Source organism: Aquila chrysaetos, chromosome Z, assembly GCF_900496995.4.
Source record: "Aquila chrysaetos chrysaetos chromosome Z, bAquChr1.4, whole genome shotgun sequence".
Lineage (NCBI taxonomy): Eukaryota > Metazoa > Chordata > Aves > Accipitriformes > Accipitridae > Aquila > Aquila chrysaetos.
The window spans coordinates 63,368,720-63,386,650 of NC_044030.1; the positions used below are offsets into that span (position 1 = coordinate 63,368,720).

At 36.8% G+C, this 17,931-nt stretch overlaps 1 protein-coding gene across 15 annotated transcripts in view; it reads right to left on the reverse strand.

Annotated features, from left to right (window-relative positions):
• The window catches only part of MAST4 (microtubule associated serine/threonine kinase family member 4), a 313,563-nt gene that overhangs the window by 39,790 nt on the left and 255,842 nt on the right, over positions 1 to 17,931 (reverse strand). For all 15 annotated transcript variants that reach the window (XM_041120871.1, XM_030004201.2, XM_041120872.1 and 12 more), the window contains 6 exons: positions 16,105 to 16,180; positions 14,504 to 14,713; positions 11,343 to 11,444; positions 7,023 to 7,155; positions 2,647 to 2,714; positions 142 to 227 (listed from right to left, as the gene is read on the reverse strand). In XM_041120871.1, coding sequence (XP_040976805.1) covers positions 142 to 227; positions 2,647 to 2,714; positions 7,023 to 7,155; positions 11,343 to 11,444; positions 14,504 to 14,713; positions 16,105 to 16,180 — 675 coding nt within the window. The remainder of the gene's footprint in view (positions 1 to 141; positions 228 to 2,646; positions 2,715 to 7,022; positions 7,156 to 11,342; positions 11,445 to 14,503; positions 14,714 to 16,104; positions 16,181 to 17,931) is intronic.

The window sequence follows — 17,931 nt, forward strand, 5'->3', positions numbered from 1 at the left end:
TAGCAACAAAACAGGAAAGCAGAATGAAAAAAGCAGCAGTGCAAACAAACTCCCTCACATAAATATCCCTGCAATAAGAAATAATGGGAAGTTAAGCAAAAATAAAATGCAAAAGAGCTGGCGGACTCACGGATTACTCACCCATAAGCTCCATTACTAATCAGTTTAATTGTTTCAAAATCACTTTCCCGAGGTTTCCTCTGCAGCTTCAGTGAGGTATTGGAGTTCTTCAAAGTAAAAGAGGAAAAAGAACAAAGTTAATACAGTACTTTTTTCAAAATCAGGGAAAAATAAAAAACAAAAAACCCTCAACTATCACCAGGCTGTCACACCCTGATGAACCAGCTAAGAAACTCTGACCAGTTAGCCACCCAGCTAGCACAGAAAAGGACCAAAGGGACTCCTGAAGCAAAGCTGCTTTTTCATCAAAATGGTATCTGTTACACTGCAGCTATCTGTCCGCTTATCTACATGCACAGGTTACAGCAGACAGGCACAAAGGCTTCTGGTAAAGGAGTTACTGGCAATTCCTGTTCAGAGTTACGGACTTCTGTGAATCCCACCAGCCACTCATTAGCCATTGCCTTCCCTTTTTAGTAAATCTGACTCTGGTAGTACAGCTTGGTAGTAACAAAATGTAGATGAGCTCTCGTTCACTCAAACTTTTACACATTTTGAACTAATGTTAGGAGAGACTGTGATATAACTTTGGATAGACTGTGAAGAGATACACAAAATGAAAGAGAAAAATATGAAATACAAAAATGCAGTAATTCTACCTTTACAGAGGTCACTTTCACCTACTTGTATGCCAGAACATTTTCAAAATGGAGCTGTCCCAAGTACTGCACAACCTTTTTTCTAGCTTCAATTTTTAATCAGTCCTGAAGATTTAAGTGCGAATTAGAATTGGGGGGATGATGAGGGCATGGGACTCCAAATTCAGTATTCCAAACCCACAATATCCTTTTCAAGATGTTTTCCCAATCACCAAGAAGTTCTATCATCCCTATCCAGGCAGTTTGGTAATAGTTAAGGTTGAAAGTAGACCTGGCTGGAACATCTTCAATTAAATGCTGGCTAAAGAAAATCCATTGCAAGAAGGTTACTGAATATGTTAATAGAATGAACTACAAAGGAGCAGATAGAGATGATTTACTAAATTTTTTAGCCCACTTGCCTGCCAGTGTAGGATCCTTCCTAACTGCATATTTATGATGATTTTGAATGGTCCTGTACTTTAAAGTTGTGCTTCCTGTCACTTTCCATGTGTGTTTATTCCACTGCTACACTTTGAGAAAATGTTTCCAAATATTCACCCTGTATTTTTTCTTACTGATTTAATTTCATCACCTCCTTTACTTATGTTGCTTTATTATACTGCATTATCCTTCCCGTATTTCTTCAACATTTGCACAACAGAAATAACTTTACAATTAAAATTTCTTAGCTATTGCTAAGCCAGTTTGCACTTCAGATTCTCCTAAGCACTTCAGCACTGTCTTTAAGTCTTCTAGTTATTCCTTCTGACTTTTTTCCAATTTGTCAGTATCCTTGTACTAAATACTGCTTAGGTCTGATAGAGTATTTTAAATGCAGATGAACGAAAGCAGCAGAATAAGAAACACCCTTCATGTCACAACTCTGGAAGCCCTTGTAAGTGGCATTTTGCCAGAAAGTCAGAAATTATCTCTAGATAATATGACACATTCCAGAGGATGATGTCTTTTCTGTAGCGTATGAGAACTATTCAACAGATACCCCATACCTGTATTTTAAATTCTAACGTTTGTAAATACCTGTAAAGTACCACTGAATTACCTATGCATCCCCCAAAATTGCACTTGCTTTTTCAATCCACTTGCACTGAAAATCAACACCGAATTGTCAGAACTCCATCTACATCTACTCTGTTGACTGAAATCCAAGGTATAAGAACCAACTTCTAAAAATAAGACTTTAAATTGAGAGCATTTAAGCCCACAATATTCAGCCCAACCAACTCCTCCAACTTGTTTTTTCTTTTGCCAACTGAACAAACATCTGACAAAATGCCACATGTACTGTAAGATACCTATTATTGTAGACAAGTATTTTTGAACAAAGATTCAGAAAAACAATGCATAATCTTCCAGACTGCAAACTAACTTTCTGAATCCAAGCTATTTGCTAACTTGCTTATTTCTTCCTTGTCTCTTCACTGGATCTGTTCAAGAGTCTCTCAATTTGAACATTAGCTGCCTCTGTAAATGGACTGTTTTAAAATCTGTTTAAAAGACTTTATTTTTATGAAGTGGTTTAAAAGTCCTTCTAAAAGAAAAAGAAATACATTAATTAAACAGAAATAAAGGAAGCAGTGGTGGATTTTGTGGTACAACACTTGCCACATGGTGAACACTAACTTTGTGGAAGCCAAAGACACTGCAACATCTAGGAAAGTACGTAGAAAGTTTTGTTCTAGTATTTTCTGTAAGCCTTCTGTCTGCTGAGCACCATGGCATTACTCAGAGGATTAACCACTGTCCTAGTCAATCTGTTTACACATACAAGGAGAAAATAAAACGGGACAGGGCTGGGCGGAACACAACACATTTATTTTTCCTTGCAAAGATTCAGTAAAAGCAGCAACATAACAGGAAAACTTACATTTATTGATTCATCCACTTCCAGAGTTTCTGCTGTCCCACTGTCACAGTCAGCTAGCTGAGCTATTTCTGGAAACAAAGATTAGAAACTTCATTTTAAACTGTAGCAAATACAAAACTAAATTAAGTGCAGAAAACCTCGGAAGTGACACTTTTCTGGAATACTTAATAAACACGCTGTCCTATCTGTAGTACTTGCCAACTAACTTTGAGGGCATCTCCAAGCATATATAAAAAAAATCCCACCTGGAAATTGAAGACCTGCTATTCAACGCCTATGTAATCTTCCACTAAAGAATTCAAACAGCCACAAAGCAATGAAGAGCGATACTGTTATCACTGCAGAGACATGGGAATTCTGAGATACATGTGATCTCAGCATTAAAGGAAAGACAGCACTAATCTCCTAAAACTCCAGAGGATCTCAGCCCTTCAGGGGTTAATAGTAGGCCCCATCCTTGTTAGGCTCCTTCACAGTTAAAGCAAAAAGCTTCTAGTTTAGACAGAAATGGACTCCAAATGGTTTGTATCTTCTACACAGAAATGCTGATATGCCTAACAGAATAAGCTAAATGCCATTTTCTTGGAAGCTTACCACTTATGGGGTCACTAATACAGACAACTTCTCTGGGAAACTAAGATTTTGGGAGTCTACAACTTGACCTGGTTGTCTCTGCCAGAGTCAACCTATGCTGCAGAGCTCCTAAGCCTATACTGTTGTTCAGAGGCCCAGTAACTAAGAATTCATCTGGGTAATAAAAACTAAACAGGACAGCTGGTAGCTAAAAGACCCTGGGAAGCTTAGTATTACTTTAATCATGTACATAGTTAATTATATACTCCACATAGCCAAAGATGCACATTTTATCATAATTGTGTGCTGGGGATCAGAGATAAGATCACTTGAAATTTGTGAGGTGCATTTTTATCTCAGGACTGTTAACTGAATTTATGAATATGAAAAATAATTCAATATCCACACAGAATATCTGAACTGGATTTTTCTATATAATAGTGACTATTACAAGGGAAATTCTGCACAACACTTACTGTAATCATTAAGAGCAAATTAACCACACAGATAATTTTCTGTTGGAACTTTTAGCTGAAGATTTAAGGAGTAACTCTTATGTTATCACTATCCAAAACACATTGTTTGTAAAGTATAAGAATCAGAAGTAATGGAAATATCACTTCAAAAACCAAACAGATCTTTAAAGTGTTAGAGAAGCTAAAAACATTCCAAAAACATTCCAAAAATTCTGGATATGAAGTCAAGAAACAGTGAAAAACATCTCCACTGAGAACAAACAAATCTTTAAAAACAAAACAAAACAAAAACCAAAACCAAAACACCTAAGCTAAATTGATAGGCCAAACTCAAAACTGGAGTGGATTTCCCTGGCAAAAGTCACAGTTTTGTGAAAGTGGGGTTTTTATAATAGAAGTGCTGATGAAACCTTTACTGTACAGGTGAAAATGAAGCAAGCTACAATAATGTACTTTGACAGCCTTCTCAACTGAAATTATTCATAAATAGCAAATTAAAATGAGCCATTTTTAAAAGAACTTTTGCAAAATAACCATTATCTGAGAAACACATATTATTTGCAAGCAGGAGGTAATAACGGAATGGAACCAACAGTCAGGTTTTGAAATGGGGAGCTATGGAACCATTTTGCAATGCCTGAAGAGATTTTTAAAACTCATCTAAATACCATTAAACATCTGCCCTTTTTCTTTCATTGATTTAAACCATTTCTGAAGACTCATGATTCAAAAAGGTAAAGATGGTAATTTAAAAACCATAGGGAAAAATTTCTCCCTGGGGAACTCTTCAGAAATGTAGCCACCAGTCTCTGCTAAGTGATCAATCTGTTGTGGTATTGCTTACAGTACAGTATAAATTTATCTAGCATTATCTCCAAGTAATGCATCCATCATTTCATTTGAAGAGAGGACACTACAGCTATGGCAGCAAACAAAGGAGGTAAGTAGAGAGAGGTCTAAAGAACTAGGTTGCTTTTCTCTGCAGAAGTAGTAAAATCCTTTGCATGAACATTTATGAATATTACAGACATAATTTAACAGCTTAGTTGAAAATACAATTCCGTGTTTCAGGACAAGTGGTGTTACCGAGGTGGGTTCTGTTTGTTTGTTTTGAAAGATTTGGTTCTTATGCTATTTAAAAGTTTAAATATTTTCTATGTTTGTATACAAGGAATTTAAAGCTCTCAGGAGGATGATCTTCACTTTTTTTTTTTTTTTTTTTAAATAGCTATGAATACAGTGTTTCCAAATAATTGTCTTTGTAAATGATTAATTCCAGGGCATAAACTCATAGTGCCATTCTTTTATTTTTGCTTAGGAAATGTCCTTGTATATAGAGTCACCAATTTAAAACCAAAACCAAATCATTTAAGAAGTCATTGCACAGTGATTTATATTGCTTATAAATATCACTTTTTGTAGGGAGACAGGAAAGCATTAAGACAAATCAGATGGCCTGAATTATTTCACCACGAATCTACATACACATTAACCATTAAAATGATACATAAAATAATTCACTCGCCCAAATCTCCACATGAACCAAAGATCAGAAATCTATACATCATTCAGCCCTCAGTATTTACTGACAAACCACACAGCCCATTTTTCCCTCAGAAAAAAACATTTCAATTATCCTGAAATGCTTCAAAATTTATGTTGTATTCATTAATATTCAATTTTCGAAATGTAATTGTGTCCCAGATGAAGTACACTCACATAAAATAAATACTTAGTCTGAGAAAATAGTATCCCTTATTTGTAAATAGCCTGTGTCTCTAGACACCTCTCACAATAAACTGTTTTTAAAAAAAAATATTCAAAGCTATTACTAAACTTAGGTAGCATCAGATTCTTGACTCATGCTGAGGAACACTTCTATCGAAGTGGCCAGAAAGAGTCAATCAGTAAGATACGGTTCAAGTGGCAGAACCAGGGTCAATAATACTAAACCCTCAACCCACACTCCAAATTAAACCTTGCATACTTGATCAGTGAAGAATTCATGAACTGTCAGTCTAGGCGAGACCAACAGCTCTCCAAATCCAGCAGACACCTCTTTATCTTGCAGAGAATTAAGCTACTTCTTGATCTTTTCCAGTACCACATGGGTAACAATATTTATGTATATTTTATATTTTCCCAATTTGTCTGGCATACTTGCTGCACTCCAAATCCAAGCAAAAAGCATCAAAGCTCCTTTAATCTATATCTCAGATAAAAATAATACTAAATTTGGAGGAGGAAGTTCTTCTGTGAAGATAGGAAGCAGACTAATAAAAGGCTTGACTTTCTTAAAATCTGTTAATATAACAAATATCATCTATAACAATATCCAATCTAACTGAATTAGATCTAACCAAAATCCTGAAAACATCTGGCAGTGCTGAAGTTCATAAGCTGCTGAAGTTGAACAAAAAAGAGTTTTCTTTTAACACACAATATACTACTCCTTTGATTTAAGGAAATGTGATCTTGAATCACGAGAACTGGTAAAAAGAAAGTTTATCATAGTTTTTTTGCAATTATTTTGTGTTACCAAGTCCTCTCCCAGACATGCCCCTTGTCCTAGGTCATAACACAGAAGACAAGCTAAATGCCACTAGCTAGACTCATTTTCCATGATGGCACTTCTGCCAATTTCTTCCAAATTGCAGGACTAGCACTGAACACAATGAACCAATTTCCATCTATCACCAGTGACAGAACCTGGTCTCAGGATGGAAGAGAAGATGGTCTGGTTAGGAGACCGAAGTAATCTTAGTCTTCTCAACACTGTCCTTAAAAGAAGAATCAGGCAAACAAAAATTCCACAATGACAATACCTCCATTGGAACCCAAGTTGTTCCTACAAAAGCCCTCAACATGGACACATGAATTACCCAGAAAAACAAATCTTTGCAGTTTTAATAGGAAAGCATGATACTCTTCTCAGGGACTCCAAGATGTGGGAGCCTGGGGGCACTGAAGGGCAAGTAACAGCTCAGCCCAGTTTCATCTTATACCTATGGTTGGATAACAGTCGCCATTAAATTATACCAGTAAATTTCAGCTAGAGCTGAAATAAGAAAGTCGCATTGCCAAGCTGGAAGATGATAATGAGTATCATTGACACTGTCTATTTGTGAATGATATTCACAACAGAAAAATCTCAGATGACCTTTCTAATGCCTTTGAGCTTGTGAGTACTCTGAGGGTTACTGAATGTTTGTTCTGGTACCATCTTTACTTTGACCCTTTTCAGGTATGCACAGATTATCAGAATGATTAAACACATTGAGAAGGAAGAATTTAGGAGCCTATAGCTGGACCAGGAGATGCACTTACCTTCCAGAGGATCTTTATTTAAGCCCAGCTGGCTAATAATATATCGAGGAATGTCTGTTTTAATGCCTTGCCCCTCTTTAGCATGGCCTTCAGCTGCTTCCAAAAGATAGTAAAACTCTTCAGGATCAAATTCCTAGAAGAAAAATAATCACCATCATTCTCTCTGTACAAACTGAAGTCTTAAAGCCTAACATAAAAACTTTCTTTGCTTCTTCTATTGCAAATATTTGACATCTTCCTTATTAAAAACAATACCTCTTTATTCTATTACTAGTAGTCTATTACTCTGTTATGATCCTTACACAATGTAACATGCTGTAAGCAATGAAATTTCATACCATTATTTCAGAGCACTACTTTATAAGAATAGTAAGTTCTTCACCCTCAAAACTTCCCATAATATTCAGGGTGAAATGACATAACCAGCAGTGAAAAGATTTCACATACAGAAGACTATCTCCCTGCAGCTGCTTGCATATAAAAATCCACTACTGAAATAAAGAAACTATGTAAATATATTGCTCTCCACTTTTACTTCTAACTGAAATTTTGAAGTATTTTTAATCAATATATATGCACTATGTTTTACGGAAAACACATTAAATAAATCACTAACTTCAGAACAAAGCCAAAATTGTAAGTTGCTGAAAACAATACTTGAACTTCACTGATCCAATTGTTCAAACTCTAGAAATGAAACATCCTCCTTTAGGAACCAACTATATTACAACTATCATTTATACCATGCCTAAAAGGCAAGCCTCAAAGAGGAACAAAAAAATAGAAACTTGTAACCCTGCTTATCCCCCAAGTCCCTTGGAAATATATTTCTTTTACTACCTTGATAGATGATAAAAATAGGAAAGTATTGAAAGGAACAAGGAAGTTTATTAAAAGGTTTGGGTTTTTTAAATAGACTTTATCTACTGGTATGAATTCATACCAGAACATCTCTCACATAGCCATTACATTCTTCAAGATGTTCATGCCCACCGTAGATCACAACAGGTGCAATGCTTATGAGAGTGAGAGCCAGTCAATCATGAAACATTGATGTAACAAATCAGATTTTTTGCTGAGGTAAGTCAGTTCTGTCAAAAATATCTGTGGAAGCCAGGCAGGCTGCTGACCTAGTTAGCTTCCCTGCTGGTCATTTCGTGGCCTGCCATAACCCCATGGGGCTTTAGTCTGCATGCTGGGTCACAAGGCTCCTGTCCCAGCTCCTCAGGCTACCCAGGACTTGGAAACAAAACGTCCCAATCTGGAACATAGCTTGACAAATTAGGTATCGTGTTTCATCTTGGAAGCATTCAAACTGCTGCAGCTACCAGGAGTTGCAGTGCATCTGAAATGAAGTGTCTTTGGCATTTTCAGTCTTGTGGAAGAAGTCTTAGTTTTTCATTTGTCATGAAACAATTTTCATCGTCTTCAGCCTACTTCAAAGTGTTTACCACAAACCCATAAACTGCCCAAACTCTCTTATTTAGCTCAAAGTCTCACAATGGTGCTAAACTGCCTAAAAATCTGAATAGAGTAACTGAGCATTACATGCTGTTTTAGCCTTACTCTCCTCATCTGACATGCTGTACCCAGCTGTATCTCTTATATGTTACTCCTTGGCACTGAAGAACGTACCAACATGATGATGCACACCAAGATTTCCTATCTACCTTCATCATGAAAACATCATCATCTCCTTACCTGCTGCAGTGGCAGACACACAGCTTCTCCACTTGCTAGTAAGTCAAGGTAATTTCAAGACAGATACTTTTAATCATATGAATGTGTGTGTGTGCATATATATATATCTCTAAATATACACACACATGCATATATACATACACATGCATGAATAATTAGAAGCAACAAATTTATTTTCTGATATTTACTTCCAACTCATTTGTTCATGTTTCATTTTCCATGTACAAATGGAATAAAATCTTTCAATATTTGGCAGTAGCTCTTGGCACACATGAAACTGCAAAAGCTTTATTCATATGCTTATAAAGTGAATAAAAAAAGGAATTCACATACCACAAACACCTGAGCCAAGATCACCATCAGAAAACTGACAGCATTACTGCATGGTATCTGAAACTTCTCATGACAAAATTGCTGCATTTATTTCCTACAATGCTATGAACTTTCTTACAGAGGCTGAAGTTTTCCATACCTAGTTTCTATTTCAGACAGACATTCCAAAATATCAGCCAATATTACTCTAAAGTTTCCAGAGGGACACTATGGAAAAACAATATTGTTTCTGTAAGATTACACGATTCCAGTGACGTTTACGGAGTAGGCTTAACACCTTCTTTCATGAGAAATTTATTGTTTTGTGACAGTATGCATAAATTTGTTCAAGCTACCTGCTACAGAAACACACTGTGCAGAGTTGTTACATTCCAGCTTAAATCTTCCGTAGATCCCATCTGAAGTAATAACACTAAGGAAGCTGTGCTGGTTTTCTCTGCAATTGCTTCTCTGAAACTCTGAACTAAGAGATACAGTCATCTCCTGGCCTTGCAACATGCTCCTTCGACTTGCATCGGCAGACCGAGCAAAAGGAGGGATACAGCACGCACAACAACTCTGCTTGAAGCATGATAAGGAAAGCAAGTAGCCTAGAATAAAATACTAAGGGCAGAAACTGGGAGCTAAGCAAATGGAGATTTGGATTAGCTAGCTATAAAACTTGGTATTTTGGGAGAATGAACTAACGGGCAAATAGGTCACCAGGAGAGAACTTGAATTAAAAACCTAAAAGACAATGATGATACTGGGGGCAGGGGAAGGTGGTAGAGAGCCAGCAAGCATGGAAGGGAAGGACAAAGCATCATAAAGAAGCCTTGGTCTATCAGGCCACAGGATGTATTTAAGGGCATTTTTAGTTGTGTGATGATAGAGAAGGATGCAGACCAGAGGGAAAACAAGACATTGTACAAGAAATTGAGCGAAGAGGTGGAGAAAGGTTATGTGAACCCTGGGAACGGAGCAGGTAAGATCACACTAGATACAGAATGAGCATTTCAGGGTTCAGGGCGAAGGAGTACACAAGTTTGGATTCAATGGCACAAGCAGGACATGCTAAGGCGTCCTCTTAGGTAAAGCCTGCCCTTTTTTTTTTTTTTAAACATCTCTTTCATGCTGATTCAGAGCACATAGCTTATTTTAGATTCCTTCTGAACTGCAAATCATGAACAAACTGCAACTGGGAACACTGAGACATGGTGTTTCCAAAACAAAACACAGGCAGCTTTCAAAATGCCATGGCTGAATGAGCCAGGTTGTGGATTAACTGTGCCACAGATGAAGAGACACAGCACAGAGCCAAAATCAGGTTGGAAAGACTTACTAGCTCAGATTCAGTGCCATGCAAATGCAGTCATGACACTTTAAGGCATAACTTGAGTCTAGCAGCAGGTTAGTGACTCCCACACAAGCCTTGCCAGCCTCAAATAGCTGTATGCAGCATCCACACTGTGATCCCGGTATTGGCAAGCAGAGTGGCTCAACAAAGTCAACTTGGGCTGCCTGCCAGGCCTGTTGGGACTCAGGCTGGCTCTTACGTAGTATTTGGGTGTCTACGCTGTCCTCCTGAGTACACTGTGTTCTGCAAGGGTTTATAAGTTCCACTGAACAACTGAAGCACATTGGCACTGTGCATAGGAGGAACTTCCCACACCTGAGCCATCCCAGCTCCCACAGCATGGGCAGGCAAAGCAGAAACACACCCACATCGCCTCACACAAGCTAGCCCAGTTGGGCAACGTCAGTGCTATGCTCATGCATAAGTAAGTTAACTCTTCTGCTCCTTCTGGTCCCCAGTATAATTCCCAACTATCTGTATATCCAGATACCTTAATCCCTCTTGCTGCTGTTCCCCCCAGATCAGGTACTGCAGAGCTGACTGCAAGCTGCTTATAGCTCTGGCAGCTGTTGAGTGAAATGAAATTATTAAACTTGTAAGAAGAAGAAGAACAACAACAGGAGAACGACCAAGCAGTTATGATTCTGGAACAGTCTTCCCAAGGAATAGCAAAGTCTAACAAAACAACAGAAAAACCCAATTGGTTTCGAACTGGAGCTTCCTCCATTGACAAAAAGGATTCTATAACATAGTATTTGCAATAGCAGGGAACCAAACACAACTGCAGGAGGTCCCTGTCAGTCCCATGTTCCTGAAATAAAAGCAGAAAGGATCCCACCAACAATGAAGCCCTACCCCACTGTTTGACATGTTTCAAAAAACGATTGTAAAGGGGCTTGAATACTAAGCCAGAAACTTTCATACACTAACAAGAGTAAGCATGTTCTTACCAGGCATTCCAATAAACGAGCAGGACGAGCAATAACTATCAGGATTTTTCGAACAAGTTGCTTAATAAATGCCATTTCTCCACTCTCTGATCGCTCTTGAGCCTAAGAGATAAAAATAAAGCGATAATAAAACAAACCGCAGTCGATGCACTACTCAGGAAAGCATCTCTGATATCTGGGACACCTTTGAGGGTTTGAAGCATCTACTTGAGACAAACAGCACATCAATTTCAAGATGCCAGCAGAAATAACAAGGATTTGAGCAACGCTATAATTTCAAATTGAAGTAATCCCATTTGTGCAATTCTAACACTGTAACAACAAAAGTGCCTACAATGAACATAAACCTACTTTCTACTTTTTTTTTTTCCTCAACTTACACAGTATTATTACCATCAGTTTTGCAAAAGGGACTATATCTCAATACAACATTCACCCCTCTACACATACAGTTGTGTCTCAATTTGTTAATTTTAGGATGAAATGAAAACTGACCTACGGAATATTAATAAACATAAGCAACATCCATGCCAGATGATACTGATTTCTTATGGTCACGTGTCATACTAAAATGAAAATGACATATATATATATAAAAAAATATACTTGCAGAGAGGTTCCATATAAAGATACATGTAGAAAGGAAGACAATGAAAAATTGAGTTCTACAAAAGATTACAACAAAGGGCGGAAAATGCTATAAAAGAAAACATACGGAAAAAATACTTCCAGAAGGTTTGATACCATTTGCACAATGGGCTGAACTGCATTTCAAATTTCTTTCAAATGTTCCCCTCTAAGAACAAATTATATAATTTAAGGATTATAATGAATGCAAAGAAACCATATCATTCTCCTTCTGATTAAAATATACTAAAGGCCCTCCACTCAAATATCAAAGCATTTCTTTGTTCTGAACAGTAGAAATCACAGACTTAAGTTTTTCATCATCTCTTGCTTATTCAAAACCACAACAAGATTTAAGAAACTAACATTTAAAAAGTGATTAATATGGACAAATAAGTACTTTTCAAATAATAGATTTCTTACATTTTGGGAAGTTAAAAAAACATATGAAAATATAAAGCTACATATTGCTCTTAATATAAGCACTGACATTTTAAAAAACACCAAATATCTGAGAAGAATTAATCTGTAAAGTTTAAAGAAGGAAAATAGAAAAAGGTACGAATACCATCTAGCACTCTGCAACAGGTTTCGAAAGAACCTTAACTGGACACAAGCATTTGTGTTATGTACACTATCAACCAAGTCCAAAGAAAACTCTTTTGCAAACAAAACACCTGCCTATTTTAATCACCAGCAAAATTTAAAGCACCTTTGTACAGTTTTGTGAACACTCAGGTGTGTATGTGAACAACCAACTCGATACATGTTACGTTTAAAAGGGATGAAGCAAGAAAGCATTCAGGTCCACTTGACCTTGACCTTAGAATTACAAAAATGTTGGTTGAACCAAACTGCTCAAACCTCAAGGGAGTCTTCCCCTAGTTATGCAAAGTAATCGCAACATGCCAAGTAGTGGTAGGAGATGCGGCTTTCTACTGAACGTCGCAGCTGGGAATTGACAACAAATTAATTACATGAATGCAAAGCACAACTGAGTGCCCATAATCAAGTTGTATGAAGAGAAAGTTGTCTTACTGTCATATTATGCTATTAACAGGTATTATGCACTTGACTCAAAAGTTAAGTCTGAATATTTTAAGGTATTAAGTTTTTGCAGAACAGGAAATTTTTACATGACAAAGAATTAGCATCATAGAACATGACAAAATGACTGATTTGGTGCTTTTTTAATAATGCACTGCTTTATATGCAGATTGGAGAATACCTTGCTAGAGTGCGTTTTTTTAGTGGGTTTCAGGGGGGATGTTAGGTGAATGGGTGAACATGTACTCTAAACTTTACTTATTGTGTAGTAATTTTAAGGGATATATTGCTGACAGTGATTAACACTGTTAACAGTAGTTCACTGAATCTTAGCTTAGCCATGTTTCCTTGTATTTTGACATTATCACTACCATAACATAATTCATAGTCCGTTATCTCCAGTCAACTGGCCAATTCTGCCTGCACTTTGACATCATAAAAATGCAAGTATTTCACAAGAAGGTCACTAGTTCAAACTTCTTTTGACTAGTAAGCAAGCTCTATATATTTTCTCTGTTTAAAAAACAGGGTTTCAATAATCCAGAAATAAATCACTGATGTCTTAAGCTTTGCATTGCTTTATGATGAGAAAAAGTTCAAAATACGGTAATTGCAGAAAACCTATTTACAGAATAGAAGTTAACAAAAAAGCAGCATAGGGAAAAAAACCCCAAACCAACCAACCAAAACCTTTAGCAACTGCTCCTGCATTCAAAAGAAAGCAGAAAAAAGGACATAAATTAATACAGGCATGGTATCTTAACATCTCAGTTAGAAAATTTAAAGTCAATATCAAATCTGCTTGTCTATCACATTAACTTTGGCTCATAATGTGCTATCAAATCCCACACAAACAAATGAGTACATTACACGCTGTACTCGTTTTTAAAATGATGAACTCATAAACTGCAGTGACTTATGTCATAGCACATTTATTCTGTCAAGTTCCAAGTTCTTCTTAATTCATTTAGCTGATTATTCCATGGAAGTTTCAACACTTTTAGAAATGACATTATTTCTGTTAATAAACAATTTAATTATGAAAATATTATAAATATTTAAATAATTAAATAACCTCTAGCTAATGGAAAGCTAAGGGTTGCTGTCTGCTTTCTCAACACAGTAGGCAATTAGTAGGACTGATAAAGTGCAAAGTGTGTTATGTTTCCTCATTTATCCATAGTAAATGGAATAGCAAGCCTCCTAATTCAGGGCTTATGCACAAACTTCTGTAAGCAATTTGTAACTTGCACTGCATGACAAAATGCTGTCGTTTCTGAAATCTTTACAACCCATCTATTCCAGACTAGTACACCAGAATGCCTTATAGTCTTTGTAGTGGTCATAATGTAGACTAAAACTGCTATGAATAACACTTTGACGATTATTTGAGTGAACAGTCATGATTATTTCAAGATAACAACTCTTAGGCAAACATATTTAAACAGTTTTTCAAGCAAACATAACTGTAGTCTCATGGCTCATACCTCCTGTAGCAATTTGTCTAATTTCTGCTGTAATTCAAAGAAGTATCGTGATGTGATGAGGCCCTGGTGGGATTTATCCAAACAATCTCGAGCCAGTTCTGTGATCTGATGGTGGGTAAAACTAAGCACTCCATCTGCCAGGGGAAGGACATTCTCTGGAGAATGATTTGTTATAATGTCCTGAAGCCTCTCTTCCATCTGAGCTGTGGCCTATTGACAAATAGATACATGATACATTAAAACAGCTTTACATGAAACTAACAACCTCAAAGGTTATTTCTGATTCCACAACAATTCTGTACTGCCTAAGTTACATAGCTGGAATGCATGAAATGACTGAAGCAAAAAAGCAAGCAAATGGAAAGGCAAAGTGACAAGATGATGCTTCCCCGCATTACAAGTCCAGAAAAGCAATAGCCTTACTGTTCTACCATGCAGATCCTCCCCTTTGGCTGTCACTGGTGATGAACTGTGCACTAATCTTGTGATGATCACTAAACAGAACTAAAGGAACACCCATGTCCAAGTCAAAATAATAATTAAAAAAAAGAGAACTCACGGGGGTCTACTTTGTAATGCTAAAACTGCAGAACTACAGACCAGAATATCTTCCTTCCTTTCATATGGGTGATAACACAAAAATATTTCAATGGGCAGAGTTTGAATGAATATTGACTGATTAAAAGCACCACAGGCTCACTAGTCCTACCAGATGTGTCTGCAGGCTGCTTGATGTGTCTGTTCTACAGAACCAACTGTCTGGTTCTCACAAAACTGCAGATGCTTAAAAAAGCCTTAAAGATATTTTTATTAAAAAGTAATTTCACACCTCTTAGTTCCTGTCTCACTCATTAGAGTGGGTCGTTCCACAGTTCAGATTGCTGCTTAATCACTCTGCAAATACTGACAAATCTCACTTCATATTTCTATGAAGCAATATGAAGAAATTTCTTCTATTTTTAGGCACTTTTTGGAACAGTATCAGTTTTACCTTATTTTATTTTCCAGGGCTCATCAAAATCCTAGCAGCAACCAAGAGCACAGTGCTCCGAGCTACACACCTGCACCTAGGAACTCATTTGTGCCTCAGACCTCTGGACATGACAGCAACTGTCCTCATTTGGTATCTCATACTCAAACCCCCGTAACTATGTAATGATCTTCACAATTAAAATAAGTATATAATGAGTGTTTTGGAAAAGGAATAAATGCCACTTAAGGAAGGAATTTGCAGGTATTATCAGCAGATGCTGCACAAGACTTAGCAACAAAAACTAGTTTTGGTTTACTAATTCAGTATACATTTGCCCCAAGAACACACCACCTATTGAAATTGAATGTACCATCAGTTTCCAATCAGCAGAATATATTACCAGCATGATTCATTTCAAAACCAGTTCAGCAGCTCTGCCAAATGAATGTCCAGTTCTCAGCAGGGATTTTCTTTATTGTGATTTTATCTTCGTAATAAGAGCTTGGTGATGCTTTATGAAAGCCATTACAGTGTTGGACCATTAGTTCCCATAACAAAAACACCACTTACATTTAAGATACCCGGTATCTAAATTGATAGGCTACATAGGTTTTAAGTAATTCATTACCTTTGGGAACCTTTCTTTGTAGACATGGTTCATCATAATTATTTCATTGTCACAGCAGGCAGGAGAACGTCCAGGGCTGCAAGCAAAGCAAATTATCCCTTTAAACTTGTCTCAGCATGAACCACAATTAGTTATTATATTTTTGTACAGTTTATTTGCAAAAAAAAGCCAACGCAGGCTTCACTGAAAAGGTACATTCTCTCATCAGTGGCACACTTGGTTCCTTTGTGCTATTTCTGACCAGGCCCTAAAGATTATTCCATGTGCTTGACACCTAACGAACTATGTTATTTTCTTAGTTTGTAACTACACTTCAGGATACAGGCAGTTCTGCAAAACTTGTGAACATCACCTTTTTCTCAGAAGGCAAACAGAGATATATTTAACTGTTAATTATGGCTATACCTGCCCCTTTGAAGGTTACATACAATCAAAATAGCAAGACCTGACCAAGAACTCTGTTACCTGCAACTGAAAAACTTGACAAGAATGAGTCTTTTTTTTCCTTTTTCTTTTTTTAACAGATCATTAAAAAAAAAAAATCAAAACAATCTATTTTCAATCTGACCAGCAGGTAAAGGCAGCAACATCCTACATATGCATGGGTTCCATCAATGCTGGGGCACTGTGCCTGTAAAAAAAGCACAAGACTCGCAGGAAAACAATCCATAAATGGTACCTATGGCCTCGGCTAACCTACAAAACTGCTTTTTGCTATTATGAGCCTCATTGTCTGTTATAAATTCCTTGAAAAATCTCCATGTGGTTTTCCTGGGTGGGTGACACTGGCCCATTCAGTCTGGTCTAAAAGATGTGGAGTAGGAAAAAGACCCCACAAAGGGCATGCTATCCTCTAGGAGTGACTTTATCATAACATGTACATAGGGGTTTCTTGCATGAGCAGAAGAACTGGCTTTTGGCTTTCTAAAAGGGCAAAAATGAACACTAAAATTTGACCCAAGATATCACAATGGTGGGTCCTTTTAACTGATATGGACAATCTCTTTAGGGACATCCACTGGCAAATCCGCTGAGGACAGGGTAGGTACATAATTTCATCATAACAATTCTGCAGCATAATCCCCTCTCTGAAAATGCTTGGCTCTTGTTTCTTCCCTGGAGCATTTCTATACATTCTGTGAATTCAAATGGAAGATTTTAAGTTTTTTAAGTGCTAAAAGCATAACACAAATTGAAAAAAAATTAAATACGTGGCAATAAATACAATACAGTTTCAATCTGTAATCTTCTAATGAAGAAATTTTTTTTTCTAGTAATTGTTGTGCACTTTCATGTAGGTAATAACTCCATTTGTCACAACAGACTACACAGATTTTAAAATAAAATAATAAAAAAAAAGCAGAGTTAAAATATATTGCACTAAAAAACTCATTCCTTAAGATTTGTGTACCTGTGAAACTATTTTTAAACTTTTGAAAGGATCGATACAACAAGTAGAGATATAATACTTCTTTTTTTTTTTCCTTCCAGTTCTTGAAAACTTACCCATAAAATTCATCTGCATTTTCCAAACCTAAACTATTCAGACAGTTTAGAACTGATCTTGGATAAAACACATCTTACATAAACAGCCACTGCAAATGAAATGCAGAGGCCTAGACTTTGGGAAACAAGAAACTGAAGTTCACCTTCATTAAAGAAAATAAACAAGTGCATAACCCCCCACCCACCCACCCATTTGCTCTTTCACGTTTCTTTCCAGATAGTCCTAGGATATAAATACATTTTGAATTATTTTTGCAAATATAGACTTTATTCTGTGAACAGTTTGAACTCTGGAAGAGAACCAGTGCTACAGTCAGATCA